General features: G+C 39.5%; 1 protein-coding gene across 4 annotated transcripts in view; it reads left to right on the top strand.

Moving 5' to 3' along the window:
- MARCHF1 (membrane associated ring-CH-type finger 1) overlaps positions 1–20743 on the top strand; it is an 820299-nt gene that overhangs the window by 489073 nt on the left and 310483 nt on the right. For all 4 annotated transcript variants that reach the window (XM_067035463.1, XM_067035461.1, XM_067035462.1 and 1 more), the window contains one exon: positions 17872–18020. In XM_067035463.1, the coding sequence (XP_066891564.1) occupies positions 17910–18020 (111 nt within the window). In that variant the 5' untranslated portion in view covers positions 17872–17909. The remainder of the gene's footprint in view (positions 1–17871; positions 18021–20743) is intronic.

The raw sequence follows: 20743 nt of genomic DNA, 5'->3' as shown, positions 1-20743 counted from the left end.
GGCTGATAAGCAGTAATAATATCTAATCAGTAATTTATCTAATAAGGGCTTTTAAAATTCCAATTCTAATAGTTTGCTTTTCTTTATCTACACATCTTTATGGTTCTGTGTTCCCTAAATTTCTACCATTATCTCTGCCTGAAATCTACTTTCTTCCTTCTTCCAAAGACCAGTTGGTCACTCAGCCTTCCAAGGTGTGCTAAAGTGCCTCTCAGTTCTTCTGGTCAGAATCACATACTCATTGCTCTGGATGGGGAACAAGCCACATCCCCCAGGCAGCCTACTGAATGAGAGGACTTAACCTGACTCTGTAGTACTGTTTGCACAAGTCCTCACAATTTACAAAAACCCTAGTAAAGCAGTTCAGTAAAGATTTTGTAGTTTGGTTTAAACATGGAAAAACTGAGTTCAGTTTTCACACGTTGGTACCTGCCATACAAGGACAAATAAAGGTTTCGACATTTTATTCAAAGCAAAAGAAAGTTCATGAGCCCAATTTTCATCGTGTCATTGAGCGGGATGGGTCACGCTGTGGAATATGTAAGCAGTTCTCGTTGCTTGCCGTGTTGCGGAATGTAATGAAGGGAGTGAATTTTCTTTGAGATTGTGATTTTAATCTTCACCACTTTAAGGCAATTTGGGAAGAAATTGTGACAGCTTATTGAAATTTGGCATATTTCACTGCTGAGTCTTGCTGAGTTGCTTTTTATCACATCAGTGACTTTGGAATTAAAGAGTTTCAAGAGATTCGAAACTGGGGGACCTCCCAGTGCGTCACTCGTGTTTGTAACATTTGTATGAGCACATTTAACTGAAGACTAACTGAAGAAGAGTTTTCAAAAAAGCATCAGTGATGTGTTAAAAAGAAGTGCAGGCGTTCAAAATCAAATCCAACGCATGTTTTCAGGTAAGACCGATAAAATCGAGCTCAGTCCACCATTATGAATTATCCTGGACTGACAGATCACAGAAGAAGGCAGATTATTGAGGTATCACGTAGACACAAAGACAAAACTTCCGAAGAGATTCACGAATCTTACTGCATATAAAGATACTTCATATCTCTGTGGTTGGAGTGCATACCTGAAGGTGTGTGCTTTTTCTTTTTTCTATACATTTGGATCCACTTCAGGAAGATTGGGTAGAAAACTTTCCTTAAAGGAGGACAACATAAAGCCGATTATATGAAGTGCAGAAGTTTCCTGAGAATTTAAGTAATCCAATGCTTCTACACAATAAAATCTCAGTCACATGGATATCCATTTACTTAACGTGTCTTCGGGACTTCTGATACTACTACACACCAGGACTACCAGACCAGCTATTAAAATAGTGCAATACCTCTGCTCCAGGTGATAAATAAGGCGGACCTCGGTCTTCTGAGTGAACTCTTGCCACCTGGATGCCCTAGCAGCTCTGGTAATCCAACATCCAAAAGGATAATATCTGCTGTCACTGGTAGTCCTCACGCAGTCCTGGTCGTTGAATATTTGGAATGTCACTCAGTTGGTGACTCTCGCCCTAACCCCTCTCTTTATCTCTTTTGCTACACTAAGATCTCCGTAACGACTCAGCCTGGACTATATTCATGGGTGTAGCCTTCCAGTGCCTGGTATATAGAAGGGAATGTTTGTTAAATCGAATTTAATTCTTTTAAATTCTTTAAAAATAAGAGTTGACATCAAAATTCAGGTTTCAATTCCTGTGTTGGCCCAGGTAGTCTAGAAAAACTAGGCTGAAGTAAGGTTTCCACACTAATGCTTAAGTAGGGGTGCAATTGCAGAACAGCACAGGGGAGGGAAAACACGTAAAGACACTGCGTTATCTTTCTTCCCGTAGCTTAACGAGAAAATGTGACCAGTCGGCTTGCACAGAGGACGTGTCCAGGTGGAACACGTAGAACCAGCGTGCCTAGGACAGTCCGTGAGCCGGGAGGAAGGGCAAGGAATTCTTTTCACGTTATCTCTCACTCATCTTGGTTTCCCTGCTGGGCATTAAGTCCCACACACTTTTGGACGGTGTCACCAGGCCAGTAAACGCAGATGCTGGGGATCCAGAGCGCCAGGGACCGGGGCTGTCGGACCAAGTCCAGCCCTGACCACTGCCTCGGTCTGAAAGGAGCTGAGATCAACCAGAGGTGTCAGGGAATGAGGCAATAGCAGCAGAGGCCGAGGGGCTCTGATGTCGCTTCCAAGTCCCAGGGGCCAAGGCAGCCTGGATTGACACATAAGTAAGGACCGGAGCAATTTCTAAGGGGCTTTGCATTGGAACACTTAAACTCGGTCACCTCTACCCTGGCCTAATCCCTGCGACCACTGCGTGAGTTGTGGACTTGGTAGATAGGAAGCTTCTGCGTGAGTTGTGGACTTGGTAGATAGGAAGCTTCTGCGTGAGTTGTGGACTTGGTAGATAGGAAGCTTCTGCGTGAGTTGTGGACTTGGTAGATAGGAAGCTTAAAGGGAAACTTGACTTAGGCTTCAACTTTGTCAGTCTGATAGAAAGAGGAAGATTGTCTACTACCTGAAAAGGAACCTTAAGAAGTTGATTTTTCTTAAAATTGGCGGTGAATTGGGTCTTCCCAGTATGACTTTCTTATTTTTAAATAAATGCTGAGAAATATCACAACATATGGCCATATATATATACACATTTCTGGTATTCTGGTACAGAATATCTTGAATGTATCTTTTCTTTTTCTTTCTTTTTTTTTTTTGTGATATGCGGGCCTCTCACTGCTGTGGCCTCTCCCGTTGCGGAGCACAGGCTCCGGACGCGCAGGCGCAGCGGCCATGGCTCACGGGCTTAGTTGCTCCGCGGCACGTGGGATCTTCCCGGACCAGGGCACGAACCCGTGTCTCCTGCATCGGCAGGCGGATTCTCAACCACTGCGCCACCAGGGAAGCCCTTGAATGTATCTTTTCTTAAACAACTTTTGGTTTTCTTCCAGCTTTACTGAGGTACAACAGACAAACAAAATTGTATATATTCAAAGTATATGAGATGACAATTTGATGTACGTACGTATGCATTGTAAAATGGTTACCGGGGTCCATTCCTGCAGATGGTTACATGTCTCTTGGCAAATGTCAGGTGTATGATAAGCTGTTACTAGTTCTAGTCACCGTGTGATACATTGCATCCTCATGACTAATTCATCTTGTAGCTGAAAATCTGTGCCCTTTGATCAACATCTGCACTTCCCCGCCCCCAACCCCTGGCAACGCCATTCTACTCTGTCTCTGTGAGTTCCACATTTTTCTCTTGAAAGTATTTTGAAAGTAAAATATGAATTATTTGTTTTGGCCAAAACAGTTTTTGAATGCAGGTAACTTGTAATTGACCATGTTTATCTTTTTACTTAAAGATATAGCATTACTGTGATATCTCTTCTGATGTATAAGCAAGAAACGTGTCTTACTGAAGAAAAGGAAAGCATGATTATCAAGTATTTCTTACATCAGGTACATTCTTTGCTGAGAGCTTTTAGCTTCCAATCAACTCTGCAGAGATTCTGCTTTCATCGTCTATTGTGGATACAGAGTTACCATTCTTGGGTCTACTGGTGTAGATGTAAGTGAAAAGTTAAGTGTTCTTTGGCATTTCACTCTAATCAAGTGTCGTTTTGGTCTTCCCTTTGGGAAGGGGATTAGCTTAGTTTCAATTCAAGGCGATAGACTTGCTCAGACAGCTCCAGTGAGTGTTTTATTCACTTTACGTACGACATAAGTATTGGCTCGAAGAATGCAGGATACCTGAGGTTATTTTGAATTAGAATTAAGTATCGCTTACACTAACGTATTTAGAACTTAGTTCTGCTGTGTCTAGTAAAACATCCAACTCCATGTAATGGTTGGTTTTATTGTATTACTTCTCTTAAATTTTTTCTCTTAAGCATCTTCATTTCGAATACTTTAAGCTGCTTTTTGACTAAATTAATGAATAATGAACTCCAGTATCAAATATCCTCCTTGGCTAATAAAACTCAATTGTTTTGGACACTATAGATCATGAAATTAGTCATTTTAATAAGCTGTCTAAAATAAACTTTTCCTACATTTAATTCTGGATTACTCATTAACTGGGAATTCCTGGTCTCAAATACTGACAAATGAAGATGTATTGTACAGAACTACGTAATAAAGGAAGAAGCATACAGTTTTCATTTAATTCAAATGGAGATATCCAGTGCACATCCTGTGACTATTACCTTCTATGTGTGGTTTCTTAGAGTCACATACATATACTTTAATGTAATTAACCAAATTTAAAATGTGTCTTTCATGTCAATGCGTTCTTCTATTCTGCCTTTCACATTCCTGCACCTTTTACTGTGAAGCCCTCTAGAGAGCAAAGACTGTGTCTGAAGTTCTCTGAATGAGCCCTACACAGCACCACGGGCAAGAAGGAACTTCAGGAGTGCAGTTCTGGTGTTGGGATAGACAGTATTAGGCGTAACACCAGTCAAATACTAATCCTGTTATTATCCTCTACCCAAACAAGTTTTCCCCTATTAGATCTTTCACTAAACACCTCTAATTGTGCCATACCATGTGGAAAATAATGCTGTTTTTGTACTGACTCTTCAGATATGACTGGGGATAAGAAGCTTACCATAATACATAAGGGGAAAAAAGTACTTTGTCTCTCATATATGAAAACCCATGATTTATGTTTCATTGATTTAAAAAAATGTTTAAGTCACCTTAATCTTCCTCTGAGCTGTGATGAGAAAGGCAACGTCTCTAGACTGACAGTTTCTTTAAATTCGTTGCACTTTGCTTCACTGTAGTGTTGGGTAAATGTGACAGCCATTAGGAAGAAACGTGCACTTCAGCTTCTTTGTCATGTCAGTTAATTAATTGAAAAAATATTGCCCTTCTGCAGGACGTAAAACACTATTCATAATATGCCAACAAACAAAACCAAGCCAAACAAAAAACTTGGGTACTAGGCAGAAATGCAACATCTCTGCTCTGTTTTGTCCATATCATAAATATTTGGACAATGACAAGAGTAACAGAAAATAGGATTGGTTTGAATGGCAAAGCTTTTCAAGTGGAAAATGTTTGTGACACAATCTTAATGACAATAGTCATTTGGAACCACAAGACATTTTAAGTATAATACAGAAATTTAGAAAAATTCTATATACATAATTGAAAAATCATTCTATTATGAATTTTTTCCCTCGTATATTATTGTACTTGAATCACATAGAGATTCTGTTTAGGCAGAAAATTGACTGTTAAACAGTCTGAAGTGTTATATGTTGGACCTTTGACTCAGTAACTAAATTGAGTTTCAGATTCCTAGGACAAGACCAGTATTTGAATATATATTGAATACATTTCTTAGGCTTAAGATTTCTCTAATATTCAGAGACAGTCTTGGGAGAGTTCCCTGTTTTGCAAGATGCCTATTTCCAATATTATTTCCACCAATCTTCTTGCATGATGACTAAAATCCAGCTTGAAATTTTGGTGCATGGACAATATATAGTAATGACAAGAGAGTCTTGACTTTAACAGTATAAAATCTGGACAAGGTTTTAGATTAACTCACCTAAATCATGAGGCAATTAATAAATATAGCTACATAGTGTTGTGTAATATAGAGTAATTGTTGGTTTCATATTACTTAATAGCCTTAGTGTTTTCTTATCTGAACAAAATAGACCTTTATAATGTTCTTTAATAGATAAACTGCTGGAAAATGCTCTCTTATTTCAGGATTATTCTATTCCCCTTGGGTTGTCAGGCAGAAACTATATGGGGAGAGTTTTCAACAGTAGCAACATATAATGTGTAACTTGTGTTTTTATTTGGTGGCGAATTCTGGGATCAAAGAAAACAAGAGATGAATGGCCCCGAGGCAGACCTTACGCCTTTTCTGGGACTGCAGTATCTCTGGTCAGGGTTTCATTTCTCAACCTACTGGCACATTGAGTCTGCCTGCAACTTGTCTGAGCAAATCCATTGGGTGGTTCTCGTTATTGGGATTTACCGTTGACAAAGGTCATGAAGCATCTTTACAGTAAATTCCCTAAAGAATATCTGCTATTTACACCTGGCTGCTCAGAAGCCCTAGTTAGGCCTGCATAAATCAAGCTATCATGGATCTAGATTATGATTGGGAAATACGGCATGATACCTCAGCTCAATCATGTAATTCCTTCCCAGGTTTTTCTGTAGGTATCCTTTTTTCTTTGGCTACAGTGACCTTGTTCCTTTTAAGCTATTGTTTAAAGCTTCAGACATTTCTTGTGCATTGTGAATTAAATTTTAAGAAACTATTTAGCATGTTGTAGAGGATCTATTAAATGTTACAGAAAAGTGTGCAGTCAGGAATCTGGCAGCAGGACATAGTGTCATATGAGAACTTTCTATTTCCTATTCTGGAAAAAAAAATGCTCTTAGGGTCAATACTCCTCGCTTGTCATCACACAAGCAAAGTTGCTTTTTATCTTATTGTGTCAAAAACAAAGTTTCCTTCTTCTTTTTATCACCAGTTCAACCTTTTTTTTTTTGTCCACAATGGAGCAGGATACATTTTAAATGTCAAATTTATCTTCAGATGGATCTTCACAGATTCTGTTTTAAAGCTTACTATTCACATATCCAAATTTAGCTCTCATGGGATCAGTTCCAAATTACACATTTGCTTATGTATATACATGCATGTTCTTTTTTCTTTTGTGGTGAAATTAGTGGCATTGGAATTCTGCAGAAGCTCATGTCTTTTTAATTGTATTTTATTCAAGTATAGTTTATTTACAGTATTGTGTTAATTTCTGCTGTACAGCAGAGTGTTTCAGCTATACATATACGTACCTTCTTCTTCATATTCTTTTCCATTATGCTTTATCACAGGATATTGAATATAGTTCCTTGTGCTATACAGTAGGACCTTGTTGTTTATCCATTCTCTATATAATAGACATAATTTTTTGATGCATTCAAATGAAGTTTTAATTTTTCCCTTTGAGAATGAACTGTTGAATGGTTTTCTCTATCTTATAGTCTCTGGTTTGGTGCCAACTTCCTATTTGTCATAAAAGTAGTTTGTAGTTTTTGTCATATCCTCACAAAATGACCTCTCTTTATGACTTTTATTCTAACTTACATTTTTATGGCATTCTTTGGGTTTTTTTTTTTTTTTTTTTTTTTTACTTTTGGCAGCGTTGGGTCTTTGTTGCTGCGAGCGGGCTTTCTCTAGTTGCGGCGAGCGGGGGCTACTCTTCGTTGCGATGCGTGGGCTTCTCATCGCAGTGGCTTCTCTTGTTGCGGAGCGTGGGCTCTAGGTGCGCGGGCTTCAGTAGTTGTGGCCCGCGGGCTCTAGAGCGCAGGCTCGGTAGTTGTGGCGCACGGGCTTAGTTGCTCCGCGGCATGTGGGATCTTGCCGCACCAGGGCTCAAACCAGCGTCCCCTGCATTGGCAGGCGGATTCTTAACTGCGCCACCAGGGAAGCCCTTATGGCAGTCTTATACATAATGTATGTGGACAGTATTAAAAGATGGCTCAGCACTGAGTAATGTTTTTGCTTTTCATTAACGTATGGAAAATATTTTCTTTATTTTGACAACGTGCATTTCTTCTTCCTATTTCAATATTCATCTAACATTACTGAGTATCTGCTTTGTGCTATGATTTGGTTTTGTTCCTAACGATATAAGAGACTTATTTGAAGACACCCTCACCCCTTTCTCAGACTACCCTCAACATAGGTAGGGAGGCACACAGGGAACAAATAATAATGAAATGCAAAAGACTCTCTGACGGTGGAGTAAATAAACCACCACATTCTCATAGGCAGGGAAGCAGGTAAGGAAGCAGGCAAGATATCGCAGGGTTGCTGCTGACGTAGTCTAGTGTAGACTGATGACAGAACTAGGAGAGCTGAGAGGAGACATCGTAGGGAGATGAATACAGAAAAGGAGACCACAAAGAGGCTTACAAGGATCAGCTTCTCAGGAAAAAAAAATCAAAAGTGATTTATTAAAAGTTAAAATACCTTTTCACACTGAATTTTAGATATCGGTTTATAATCAATTAAACTGTGATATTTAAAACCCGGATATTACTGAATATTTAAGGACAAGTAATTTCTGGAACTGGCAAAGATTAGTTTGTGGCAAATAAGTGTGCTACTAAAAAAAATCTTGGTAGTCGATATGTGAATTATTAGTCAGGCCGAGTGTCCAAGATAAAAATAAGACTGAGTATGCAATAGCATACTCATCGTATTTTGGACACTGAAATGTAATTCTGATTAGGTCATATGCAGTAATTTTAATGTTAAAAATAAATAAATTCTGTATTATGGAAACTGTATGTTCAGTTAACCTCATATATGAAAGGAAATCCACAAAGAGGCTTCCATATGTTTAATATTAAAAATTTTTGCTTACAAATCTTACACTTACCATGATTATTACTGGTTATTTAAGAACTTAAAAGAAATGAAGACGGCCAGTTTAAACGATGAAATATTAGAACCGTATGACCTTTTTTCTTCCTTTTAAAAAATTTGTTTATTTATTTTTGGTTGCTCCGTTGCTGCGAGCGGGCTTTCTCGAGTTGCGTCGAGCAGGGGCTCCGCGGTGTTGCGGGCGCGGGCTCTCCCCCAGTTTATCTGCAACCTCCCACTCCGGCACTGAGGAACCTCGCCCTCCTTACTTGCCAGCCGCTTGCGTAGATCCCAGCGTAGCTGTCAAGCTGTGTCAGAATTGTCAACCCGTACTTCCGTGGGGAACAATTATATGAACTAGAGCAGAGTGCTGATGTACGATATTTTTTGCTTTAATCTAACAGATTCCGCCCTTTCTAAAGTACTTGGATCACCACATCTTCCCTCATGCTTTTCGGGGAGGTCCCTTCGTACATGTGTCACGTATTTAGACCGTATTTTTCACATCGCATCTTGGGATCTCCCAGCCTTTTAAATGACACGTTTTAAGTTGCATCCATTTTCAGGTTTACACTCTGTGCTGTGAAATCCTATAGACTGTCACAATCCCACAATCTATTACCGTGTCATACAGAATAGTTTCACTGCCCTATCACTGATTATTTTACCCTTCCTATAGTTTTGTCTTTTCCAGAATGTCATATAATTGGAATCACACATAAAGTAGCCCTCTTCAGACTGGCTTCTTTAACATGGCAATATGCTTTTAAGATTTCATTTATGAATCTTTTTATGGCTTAATAGCTCACTTCTTTTTATTTCTGAATAATGTACCATTATATGAATGTACCACAATTTGTTTATCTATTCACTGACTGAAAGATATATTAGTTGCTTCCAGCTTTTAGCAATTATGAATGAAGCTACTAGAAAAACTTGTGTATAGGTTTTTGTGGAAACATAAATTCTCAAATCAGTTGGATAAATAGCTACAAGTGCAATTGTTTGATTGTATGGTAATATTTAGTTTTGTAAGGAAGTACCAAAGTGGCTGCACCATTTTGCATTCCCACCAACAATGAATGAGAGTTGCTGTTGCTTTGCATCCTTGGCCAGCATTTGGTGTTGTCAGTTGGGTTCAAAGCCATCCTAATAGATATGTAGTGGTATCTCATTGTTTTAATTTGCAATTCTCTAATGACCTATGATGGTGAGCATGTTTCATATGCTTATCTGCCATCTGCATATCCTCTTGGTGAGGTGTCTGTTGAGATAATTCGGCCATATTTTACTGGGTTGTTTGTTTTCTTATTATTAATTTTTAAGAGCTCTTTGTATATTTTGGATACAAGTCCTTTATCTGATAAGCAGTTTTCAAATATTTTCTCCAAGTTTATGACTTGAGTTTTCATTCTCTTAAGTCCTTCAGAGAATAGAAATTTATAATTTTAATAAATTCTAACATCAGTTTTTCTTTCATGGATCATGATTTTAGTGTTTTATCTAACACTTCATTGCTGAAGCCAAAGTCACTCACATTTTCACCTTTGTTTTCTTCTAGAAGTTTTATAGTTTTTATTTAAATTAGGTCTGTGATCCATTTTGAATTATTTTTTGTGAAATGTGTAAGGTTCTGTGCCTAGATTTGATTTTTTTCATGTGGATGTCCAGTTCTTCCAGAACCATTCATTGAAAAAACTATTTTTTCTCCATTGCATTGCCTTTGCTCTTTTTCATAGATGAATTAATAATAATTATGAGTTTGTTTGAGTTTGTTTTTGGACTCTCTAGTCCGTTCCATTGTTTTATATGTTCATTCTTTTGCCAATATCACTCTGACGTGATTACTGTAACTTTATGGTCAGTTTTGAAGCTGGGTAGTGTGAATCCTTCAGCTTTGTTCTTCTTCGCTATTGCCTTGGCTATTTTAGGTGTTTCGCCTCTCCATATAATCTTCAGAATAAGTTTGTCAATACCTATAAAACAGCTTATTGGAATGTTGATTGGGATTTTGCTATAGCTCAAGTTAGGAAGAATTGACATCTTAACAATATCGAGTCTTCCCATCCATGAACACAGAATTTATTGGCATTTATTTAGATGTTCTCTCATTTTTACAATCAAGATATTGTAGTTTTCCACCAAGATTCTTTAAGTATTATGTTAGATTTATACCTAAATATTTCTTTTGGTGCTATTGAAAATGGTATTGATTTTCACAAATTCCAGTTGTTCACTGACAGTATATAGGCCTTCAGGTATATAGGAAAGCAGTTGACTTTTGTATATCAACCTTGTGTCCTGCAGATATTTCTTCTGCTTTGTTATCTTTATTTCTTCTTCTGGTATTCCAATTATGCCTATGTTACATCTTTTGAAATAATCCCACAGTTCTTGGATGTTCTGGTCTTTTTTTTCCCCCCATTCTTCATGCTCTTTGCATTTCTCTTGGGAAGTTTCTACTGTTCTATCGTCACGCTCATTGATACTTCTCTTGGCCATTTCCAGTCTATTGATGAGCCTGTCAAACACATTCTTCATTTCTATTACAGTGTTTTGATTTCTATCATTTCCCTATTTTTCTTTCTTGGAGTTTCCATCTTTCTGCTTACCCCACCCATCTGTTCTTGTCTGTTGGCTACTTTTTCCGTTACAGCCCTTAATACGTTAATTATAGATATTTAATTTTCCCTATCTGCTAATTCCAGTATCTTTCGTATCTGAATCTGGTTCTGATGCTTTTTTATGTCTTTTCAGACTTTTTTCTTGCTTTTTAGTATGTTTTCTAATTTTTGTTGTTGAAAGTCACATATGTCGTATTAAGTAATATAAACTGAAGTAAACACACATTGAGTTTCTATTTTTCTGGCTAGAAATAGGGCTGTATTTAATGTTTGCTATCACTACCAGATGCTCCAAATCCTTCTAGCATCCTTGTGTTTGTCTGTTCTGTTGACTTGGAGCCTTCCGTAAGTGCTTCTCCTCCAAGGAGTTTGTATCTTGCAGTGCTTTCAGTTATAATCTGCTATTATTATCCTGAAGCCCTTTTGGTGTGGTGGGAATGTAGAGTAGAAGGAAAGTATTCTACAATTGTATGATTAAATTTCCAAGTCTTTCAGTGGGCCTGTGTTCCTGGGCTGTGGTCTTCACAGGTGTTTCTTAGCTCCCCTCCCCACCTTAGGTGAGGCAGAAGGCCTAGAAATACCTGGAATGGGAACAGTGCCCTTCACTCAGGTAGGTTAATCTGACTCTGCTAAGATATTTTCCCTGAAGAATAGGTCTTTGTTAGGCGTGTTCTAGGGCACTTCATGATGGTTACTCTTCCCTTCTCCCTAGTAGTGCCACAGTGGCACCTTTCTCAGCTGTTCATCATGAGATCTAGGAAAGCTTCCTGGTGGTGAGACCCGGGAAACTCTGGGGCCTCCACTAAGAATGCAGCCTCCAGGAAGTTCTTCTTCTCAAGCTAGGCCATATTGTGCCTCCAATAATGCATCAAAATTACTGTGTGCTAACACCAGTTTATGGTTCTAGCAGCTTCTCTGCATGTATTCTGAAATTGGCCATGCATCTCTGTAGGTATCTGTCTCTCCATATTTGGGGGTAGTAGTTTTTATTACCACTTCATTCTCTATGGTTCCAAGAAATATCATTAATTTTCAGTTTGTGCAGGTTTATCTCTTTGTAAGGATGGGAGTGATGATTTCCACACTCTTTACATGTCAGTGTTTAAACTAGAAGTCCCTCACACTTCACTTTTGATATCTCAAAGATTGGCCCAACCTATGTGCTAAGTGTTGACTACCACACTCTCAATGAAGAAGCTTTCTCTGGTGTGGAAATGTGTGTGTGGCCTTCCCTTCATCTGCGTCTCTATTGAGACTGGAGTAGTCCCTGCTATTATAGCTTTCCCAAGGTTGCTGACCTGGAAGCTGCCCCTTCCTCCTTTTCTAATGACCTCAGTGTTACGGCTCCTACTGCTACCAAGACTGTCTCTTCAAAGCCCTTCTCTCTGCACTGCCCCAACAGAGGGGGAATAGGAGCCCCCTCCCTTTTCTGTGCCACGTCTTCATTCACCCCCAGGCTTCCTCGCAAGGCTAGAGTGATTTATAAGACTTCACAGAAAGATGGGTGCTTCCAGAAGGGATTGCAAGGTAGAGGGAGAGTTTTTTTTTTTTTTTTTTTTTTTTTTTTTGCGGTATGCGGGCCTCCCACTGCTGCGGCCTCTCCCGCTGCGGAGCACAGGCTCCGGACGCGCAGGCCCAGCGGCCATGGCTCACGGGCCCAGCCGCTCCGCGGCACGCGGGATCCTCCCGGACCAGGGCACGAACCCGCGTCCCCTGCATCGGCAGGCGGACTCTCAACCACTGCGCCACCAGGGAAGCCCAGAGGGAGAGTTTTTCAAAAGAAAACTATGTACTAAATATGTCTTTCCTATAGTCCAAGCAAAAAAGCATTTAAGAATTTAAACTTCTCTATGACTCACGTTATGGTTGTTCCCATTTCTTAACTTTACTCAAAAGGGGAGAGCTCTTATTTATTTTCTCATTTCTTTTATTATCAACAATTGTTTATCAGGCTCTATATCAGTGAGTGTTCCACATCTTAGAAGGCAGCTATGAACCTCTCTGTCCATTTGAGAGACCTCACAACCTTCTCATAGAAATCAGAAGGCCCTCAGGACATACTTCCATTTGATAGCAGTAAATTTAATAAATAGTTACCTAGTGTAAAGACTATCTGGTCTGAAGACTTCCCAGCAGGCAGTTCTTGATGGTTGTTAGGACTCCATGTCTTCAAGGACAATTCGCAGTTGTGTGTGAGCACTGCAAAACATCCATGCAGGCATCCAGTGCAGCAGTTGGTGTGACTTTTAGGCATGTATGTCATAGTCTTCTGAGGGTCTAGGGAGTACTCTTGGAGCGCGCGCACACACACACACACGCGCGCGCGCGTGCCTTTTCAAAAAACAAACAATTTGCAGAGATATTGCAGCCTACTGAGGAAGGGAAGCATGTTCTTAACTGTCCCTTCCTTCTCTTATTTGCAAGTTGTTCTTTCATAATGGAGATTGATCTTCAAGTTTATTCTGGTGGGGTGAGGAAAGTGTTCAGTTGTTGAGACATATTTCCTAAGGACACTTAGCTAAGGAAATATATAGTCAAATCTCTAAAATTTTCGTTTGAAAAACCCTTTCAAATTCTTAGAAAAGGATTATCCTCAAGTTTCCAATTTGAGGATGGTTGTGTACATGAGGAGGTGGGGGAGACTTTCTCAGTTACACGTATGTGGTGAAGAGGGAAGGACTTGACTAGGTCCTTAACTATATATACTCTACTGGATGTGGCAGGGAGTGGGTGATGTTTTAGGAAGGAGAGACTTGAGGAGGTAGGCGGGCAAAGTAGAGGCAGGCAACTGCGTTTTTTTCCTGAGAAAAAAATGTTCTTTTTTTTCTTAACACCTTTATTGGAGTAGAATTGCTTTACATTGGTGTGTTAGTTTCTGCTGCATAACAAAGTGAACCAGCTATACATATACATGTATCCCCGTATCCCCTCCCTCTTGCGTCTCCCTCCCACCCTCCTTATCCCATCCAAAGCACCGAGCTGATCACCCAGTGCCATGCGGCTGCTTCCCACTAGCTGAATTACGTTAGTTTTGGGGTACAGTAAGGTAATTTTAATAAGCTCACCTAGAGACATCGGCTGGGCTTTCTTTCCGCCGGGCAGCATAGCTGCAGGAGCGCCGCTCACGTGGCGGTTCTGTGGAGTGCACCCCTCGGAGCGGAGTGCCATTTACATGGATTACAGTGGGAAGGAGGCCCCCTAGCGTTGGGTGGCAAAGCTGGTTGTGGCAGCCTTTGGAGTAGTGAGAATTGTAATTTTCCTGTAAGTTATTTGTGATTGTATTTTCTTGGGAGAGTTGTCCAAGATCAGGGGTCTCCTTCAGCTGATATTAAGTCAGACATCTGTTCTCAAGGTCTTCCTAGTACTCATTGCACCGCTCTCAGAAGTTGAGTGACTTGTCAGTTTCCCCTCTCCCTGGAACTCCAGATCGCTTTAATCCCTTTACCAACAGTTCCAAGCACACTGTCTGGCACAAAAGAAGGGTTTGCTAAATGTTGCTGAATTAAAAGTAATTTTCTCTGTGACATCCACCCAATTGCCCTGCATTTTTTTTTTCTTCCTAATTTTAATTTGTTGTCAATTTAGTTCACAGAGAATGCACTGTTTCTATTTATTAAATTAAATATCTCCTAGGGGTAGCATATTAAAAATTAAGCTTAGTGAAATCTCAGTGTCCTCTGATCATTATACAAGCTGCTCATTGCTGCGTCTCATATTAGCTTGGTTCAATGGTTAGATGGTAATTGACACGAATACGTAATGAGCACTCTTCCATTCTGATATCTTACTAGTGATACTTACACTTTAAAGTGCATTAGGGTTAATTATAAATGCTCATAATTTTCCCACCCTTCTGACTGACAGTATATTCTTACACCTCAGAATATGATGAGCTCTCCAGACCTGTGTAGGAAGAATACTGGTCTTCAGAGGCTCAGCAATTACCATTATTAACCCTTCAGTTATCTCAAATCTATAACCTAAACTATTTCTGGAATTTCTAGTTTGTCATCCACGTTGCCAAAAAGATCGTTGTGCAGTGTAACCTAGTCTGAGGGTTTTGTGTTCATAGAGAAGAAGATATTATCTTTAGCAACGATCACAGCCTCTTACCCACAGGAATTTACAGGATGAGGCAGTGGAGCTCTCCCTTTCTTCCCTGTCTCCCTTTCTTTCAGCTCACCTACACCAGTGCTGCTTCCTTGGAGGCCACTGAAACATTGGTTTCGATCAGATAGGATTCTTCGACTCAAAAGTAGCTGGTAAAGTGGGTGGATGCAGATTATACTGAGCACGTCCTTAGAGAAAGCTTTTCTCTTATAAGATGATGTGAATGTCCAGATGTAGTAATGTAAACATCAGAGACCTTTCTTAAAATCTCACACATTCTTCATTCATGTGATAAAAGGTGAAGTGATGCTGTCTAGTTAGATTGCTCTGGTCATTTCACACATTTAACTTTCTTTGTGAATATTCCTATGAATATGTCCAAGTTCGAAGAGAAGCTTTCCAGTCTTCCAGGCCATAGCCATGTATCATGTTTCTTTTCTGTTTTCCCACAACAGACAGGACAGTGTCCATGGTAAATATTTGATGATGATTATTAACACATTATTTAGGGAAAAAGAGTCTGTATTTTAACTGGTTGAATTATTTAACCTACGTAATCATCCTAGAATTAAGATAATGTCTGTTACGTGCAAAAAAAAAAAAAAAAAAACCCAAAAAACTAAAACACAGCTGACGTTTTATTACACTACATCAGCAGGTGTAGTCCAAAGTTTAATAGCCCTGCCATGATGACTTGTTCAAGAAAACAGTTCAGAAAGATGGTTTTTGCCCAAGCAAACTTCAGGGGGGACGTCTAAGACCAAAAGGGGCAGGCAGTCGCCTTGATGTTGAGCATATAAGTTCACAAATTAAAAACGTAGGGAGTCAGGAAGATCCTAGTTATGCTTGGATTTTAAAATTCTCGAGAATATTGCATTGAATCTGACTCAAATCAAAAATGAAGGTAATCTTCCTCTTATGGCTTTTCCGTGCCTTCTTCAGTACTTACAGTACAGCAGAGGCTCAAGAAATTCTTAAGGATTAATATTGACTGAATAAGGAGGAATATAGCTATGACCACCACCATCACAAGAGAATGCTGCAAAGGAGGCTAAACGGCTTTGTTTAATCTCAGAAACCGAATAGGAAATAAGAAGTCGACTGCTTTTAAAAACACATCCCAGAATGGGTACTGATGATATAATTTTTGTGGGCCACTTTATTATGCTTTTTGTTCATGCATGAATTCAACCTTTTATTATAAGCACTAAAGTGATATATTTAATTATGGAGTTAAATTTTTTTTTTTAATTGCCAAACGACTTACAAGTAGAACATTTGTTTGTACTGGATTAAACTGTTTTGGTCATTCACTCCCTGCTTTTGAGCAAAGATACTCATTTTCATTTGCTGTTAGTACGCTTCAAGAAATGTAGTGAAAAACTGATGACTAGCCAAGATACTGTGTACCAGGAATGTGGAAATATTTACTTTCTGTGGAATGCAAATTAGTTGGATATGCAGCTTTTGCATTACACAGATCAGAGTTTTCAAATAAAATCTCAAGCAATGTGTTTGAAAGGGCAAGCGTTAATCATTCGTTGCTCATTCATACAATTGTTTTGAAGCTCCCCTCCCCGTTTTCCTGCACCTCAGATGAAAGATTCACCCATGTAAGATTGCCAGTCTTATTTAAAAGGCCATTCCATTAAGTATCTTAGACTTAATTGTTATGAAAGTTTTTAACAAATAATTTCCTATTTACCTTCTTCAGATCCATGTCACTTGAGTATTTTGTCATTTAGAGTAATAACTCATCAATCCGTTAAGGCAAACTTTCTTGATGTTACTTTTCTTAGTCCTATGAAATGTGCTATTTTGAACCTCTGAAATGTTATAAACCACCAGATTGCTAATTGCTTTGGATGCTGTGAAAAATAATTACTCCACATTATTTTCTGTATTTAATTGACAGTGTAAGGCATTTAACTAAAGATCGGCAATGAACTATTTCTAATTACTGAGGGTGGTGGAGTGGAAAAACTAGGCTGTAAAACTTTACAAGGAAACAGTATTTTCTTCATTACATTAAAGGTTCTTGTTGATGTAACTTTTTCAGAGACAAACAAACAAATTCCTTAAATGGGAAGTTCTAAAGCTAGAAAGAATTGTGGAATATTTTTATTCATGATATAGTAAGGAGATTTTTTAAAATTATTATTTTATCAGATTGGTGATGGGTGTCATCTACTAAGTTTACCATCCTTGCACTAAAATGTCTCCTTCTTTAGTTGGCAGAATTTTATGAGAGAGATAATTATGCCACCGCCAGAATGAGTAATGTTCATCACTGGCCTGTGTTCAATTCATTCTGCATCTGTAGGACATTCAGCTGAAAAGCTATGCCAAATTTTAGATATTGAAATATGTAGATATATCAGGAACTGGGTCTGTTCTTAGCTCTCAAGGTAAGAACTTCTTGTTAGAAACTGATCTTTGAAAATAACTTAGAACCTGATGCAAGGAATTCCCACCATCTAAAAGTGTCACAAATTGGGGTGTAAAACGTGAGGCTCTTGGAGTAGACGTGTACTGTTTTCATTGCCTGTGGTTCTGAGGTTATTATGATCAGCGTATGTATTCTTCTTTTCCCCCCTATAACACCTGGCTAAAATAAAGTGCCTCCACTGGTATTGCATTAAATTGCTTATTTCATTTCAATGATGTACATTTTCCAAAAACAGACATCTAAAACAAGTGACCTGTTTCAGGGAATGTAAATTATTTTCAGAATTTCAGAAATTGAAAAGGGATAAGAGGAAGGAGAAAATGCTGGGCTGGTGTGAAGCGATAGCGCGTAACCCTCGCAGGATCCCTAACAACACGCGGACCCCCGAGGGCTCAGAGGAGTGGCCCGACGCCTCGCAAACCTCCACACTGGTGAGTGCAGCCGTGGTACCTCCAATGGCTTGTGTGAGCGGATGCGGAGGGAAAGGGGAGGGGGCCGGGGAGGGCTTCCTCAATAGTTCTCTGCTTGGCAATGTATCATAGCGCTCATACAGACGTCGCTTAATCAACGGGTAGTAATAAAAACATCTTCATTTCCTAGAACCTAGAGTTTAATTCAGATTAACAATTTTTTTTTTCTTTCTGTTTCTTTGGACATCGCCCGTCCATTATGTCAGGGACCTTACAGAGACATTTAAAGTTTATACCTTGCATTCTACACTTCGGTAATGGAATCGATGGAGGAAAACAAGTACCGTTATCCAAAAATAATGAAAATTAAGAATCCTACCTTCTGTATTTTCATATATTGAATCCTTTTTAAAGGCATTTTTAAGAATATATAGGATTCAAAAAATTATAGTTTTGATATAAAATCGTGAATTAATTGCTAAAATGACTTGAAGAACGAATCGATAATATAGTCTTAATTGTTTTGTTTTCTGCTTTAAGTTTACATGTTCGGCTTTAGCTAGCTTTTACTTCCCAGTGATTAGGAAAAGAGAACTCATTAGCAAAAGGAGCTTTGTAAGTTCTTTGTTTAGATTTTGGCTGCAACATACTTCATTTTGATTTAAGGAAGGAAAATTCCATTCAATCTCTAAGTTTTAAATTGACATGTTAGTTGTATTTTAATTGCTATTTTACCATTTTATGAGAACACGGACTTTCATTAGCCTGATTTATTAGTTGATGAACATATAATTAAATATAAGCAAAGGTTTTAGGTTTATTTTTTTACTTCTGAGTTCTTTGATAACTTCTATCATTTTACATAAAAACGATGGTCCTGAGCAAACATCATTGAGTGAATTTCAAGAGAAACTGTCGAAAGGAATAGGCTTTCAATTGACAAAACACAGAAATGGGAATTCTGTTTAATTCCATCATCGTAGACTGTAGAGAGCGGGCTGAGGGTATGAAGAAAGTATGCAGTGTGATTGGACAAAGTTCTAGGGACTACATTCTTTGAAATTATTATCTGCAGTGTTTCCTCTCACTCATATGCTGTTTTGTAAATTACTGTTTTCAGTAAAACCGCTTGGCATGAGTTAACACCATTTAAATACACATGTTGCACAATATTTATACATAAAGCTGGATTTTGTAGGTACCATGCAATAACTAAAATTTTTTAAATAAAAATATTACTTCTGTGATCTCATTAGAGTGGCTTTAGTGCTTAATTCCTGTTTCACAGAACCACAGATCAAAACCATTCAAAAAATCTTGAGCAAACATTTGGCCTGACTTTCTCTTATAATTTTGGGTAACCTAATATTAGCTTCATCTTACAAATGTGTAGTGGCCCAGAGAAATTAAGTGACTTTCCCAGTGTCACTTAGCTAGTCAGTGTCACTTCTAGGATTACTAGAAGCCTGGCTTCTGAAGGTAAGGCACGCTGTATTAGGGCAATAGTCTTCAGTCACTGTAACCTAACCCCCAGATCTCAGAAAAATAAAATATTTCTTATGTCATAGCTCATGTGTCTAGGGCAGCTCTCTTTGGAGGTTCACTGTCAAAGGTTTACTGATTATTCAAAGACTCCATCCATCTTTTTTTTTGTTTTTTTTTCTTTTTGCGGTACGTAGGCCTCTCACCGTTGCGGCCTCTCCCGTTGCGGAGCACACGCTTCGGACACGCAGGCTCAGCGGCCACGGCTCACGGGCCCAGCCGCTCCGCAGCACGTGGGATCCTCCCGGACCGGGGCACGAACCCGCGTCCCCTGCATCGGCAGGCGGACTCCCAACCACTGCGCCCCCAGGGAAGCCCCATCCATCTTTTTATGCTGCCTTCTTAAGTACGTGGCCTCTTAGGTCACTGACGAAAGGAAAAGTCTATGCTGTCCATTGTGCGTGAGCTATTATGGAGCAACCTGAAATGTGTAGACACCCTTCCATTTGCCCAAAGCTAGTCTCATAGCCCCATCTGAACTGCAAGGGAGGCTGGTGAATATCAGGAAGCCACGTGGGCAGGCAAAGCAGATCAGGACACCTCTGCCGAAGTCCACTCTGCTGGTCGCCAAACGTTCATGTCATGTTTCCACTCTTTCATTAAGAAGGGTTATTATTTTCCAAGAGAGATAACTAAAAATTCTTTCAGTCACTGGATTCAGTTCAAATTAATGGTCTCTGGTTATTCACTGTCCTCATCTAATGATGATGATGATGAATCACCTATAAATAAATGATTTCTATTCTGCAACCAGCTCCCAACATACATATGCACCCAATATGCACCCAATATGAAGGAGACGAGTAGGAAAAGGGAAACCACCATAAACACTCACATTTGGAAAGAGAAAGAATTAAATGTACACGGAGGGCTTCCCTGGTGGCGCAGTGGTTGCGAGTCCGCCTGCCGATGCGGGGGACGCGGGTTCGTGCCCCGGTCCGGGAAGATCCCACGTGCCGCGGGGCGGCTGGGCCCGTGAGCCGTGGCCGCTGCGCCTGCGCGTCCGGAGCCTGTGCTCCGCAACGGGAGAGGCCACAGCGGTGAGAGGCCCGCGTACCGCAAAAATAATAATAATAAAACAAAATAAATGTACATGGAAGTCAGTGGTGTATTCCTGCTGGACAGACACTGTCAAGTCTCCCTGACGTCTAGGTCAAGGAGTATCCTTGAATTGGCATTGACTGTGCTCCCTGGGAGATCTC

This window comes from Kogia breviceps, chromosome 6 (genome assembly GCF_026419965.1).
Source record: "Kogia breviceps isolate mKogBre1 chromosome 6, mKogBre1 haplotype 1, whole genome shotgun sequence".
NCBI lineage: Eukaryota > Metazoa > Chordata > Mammalia > Artiodactyla > Physeteridae > Kogia > Kogia breviceps.
This window is presented reverse-complemented; position numbering and strand designations above follow the sequence as displayed.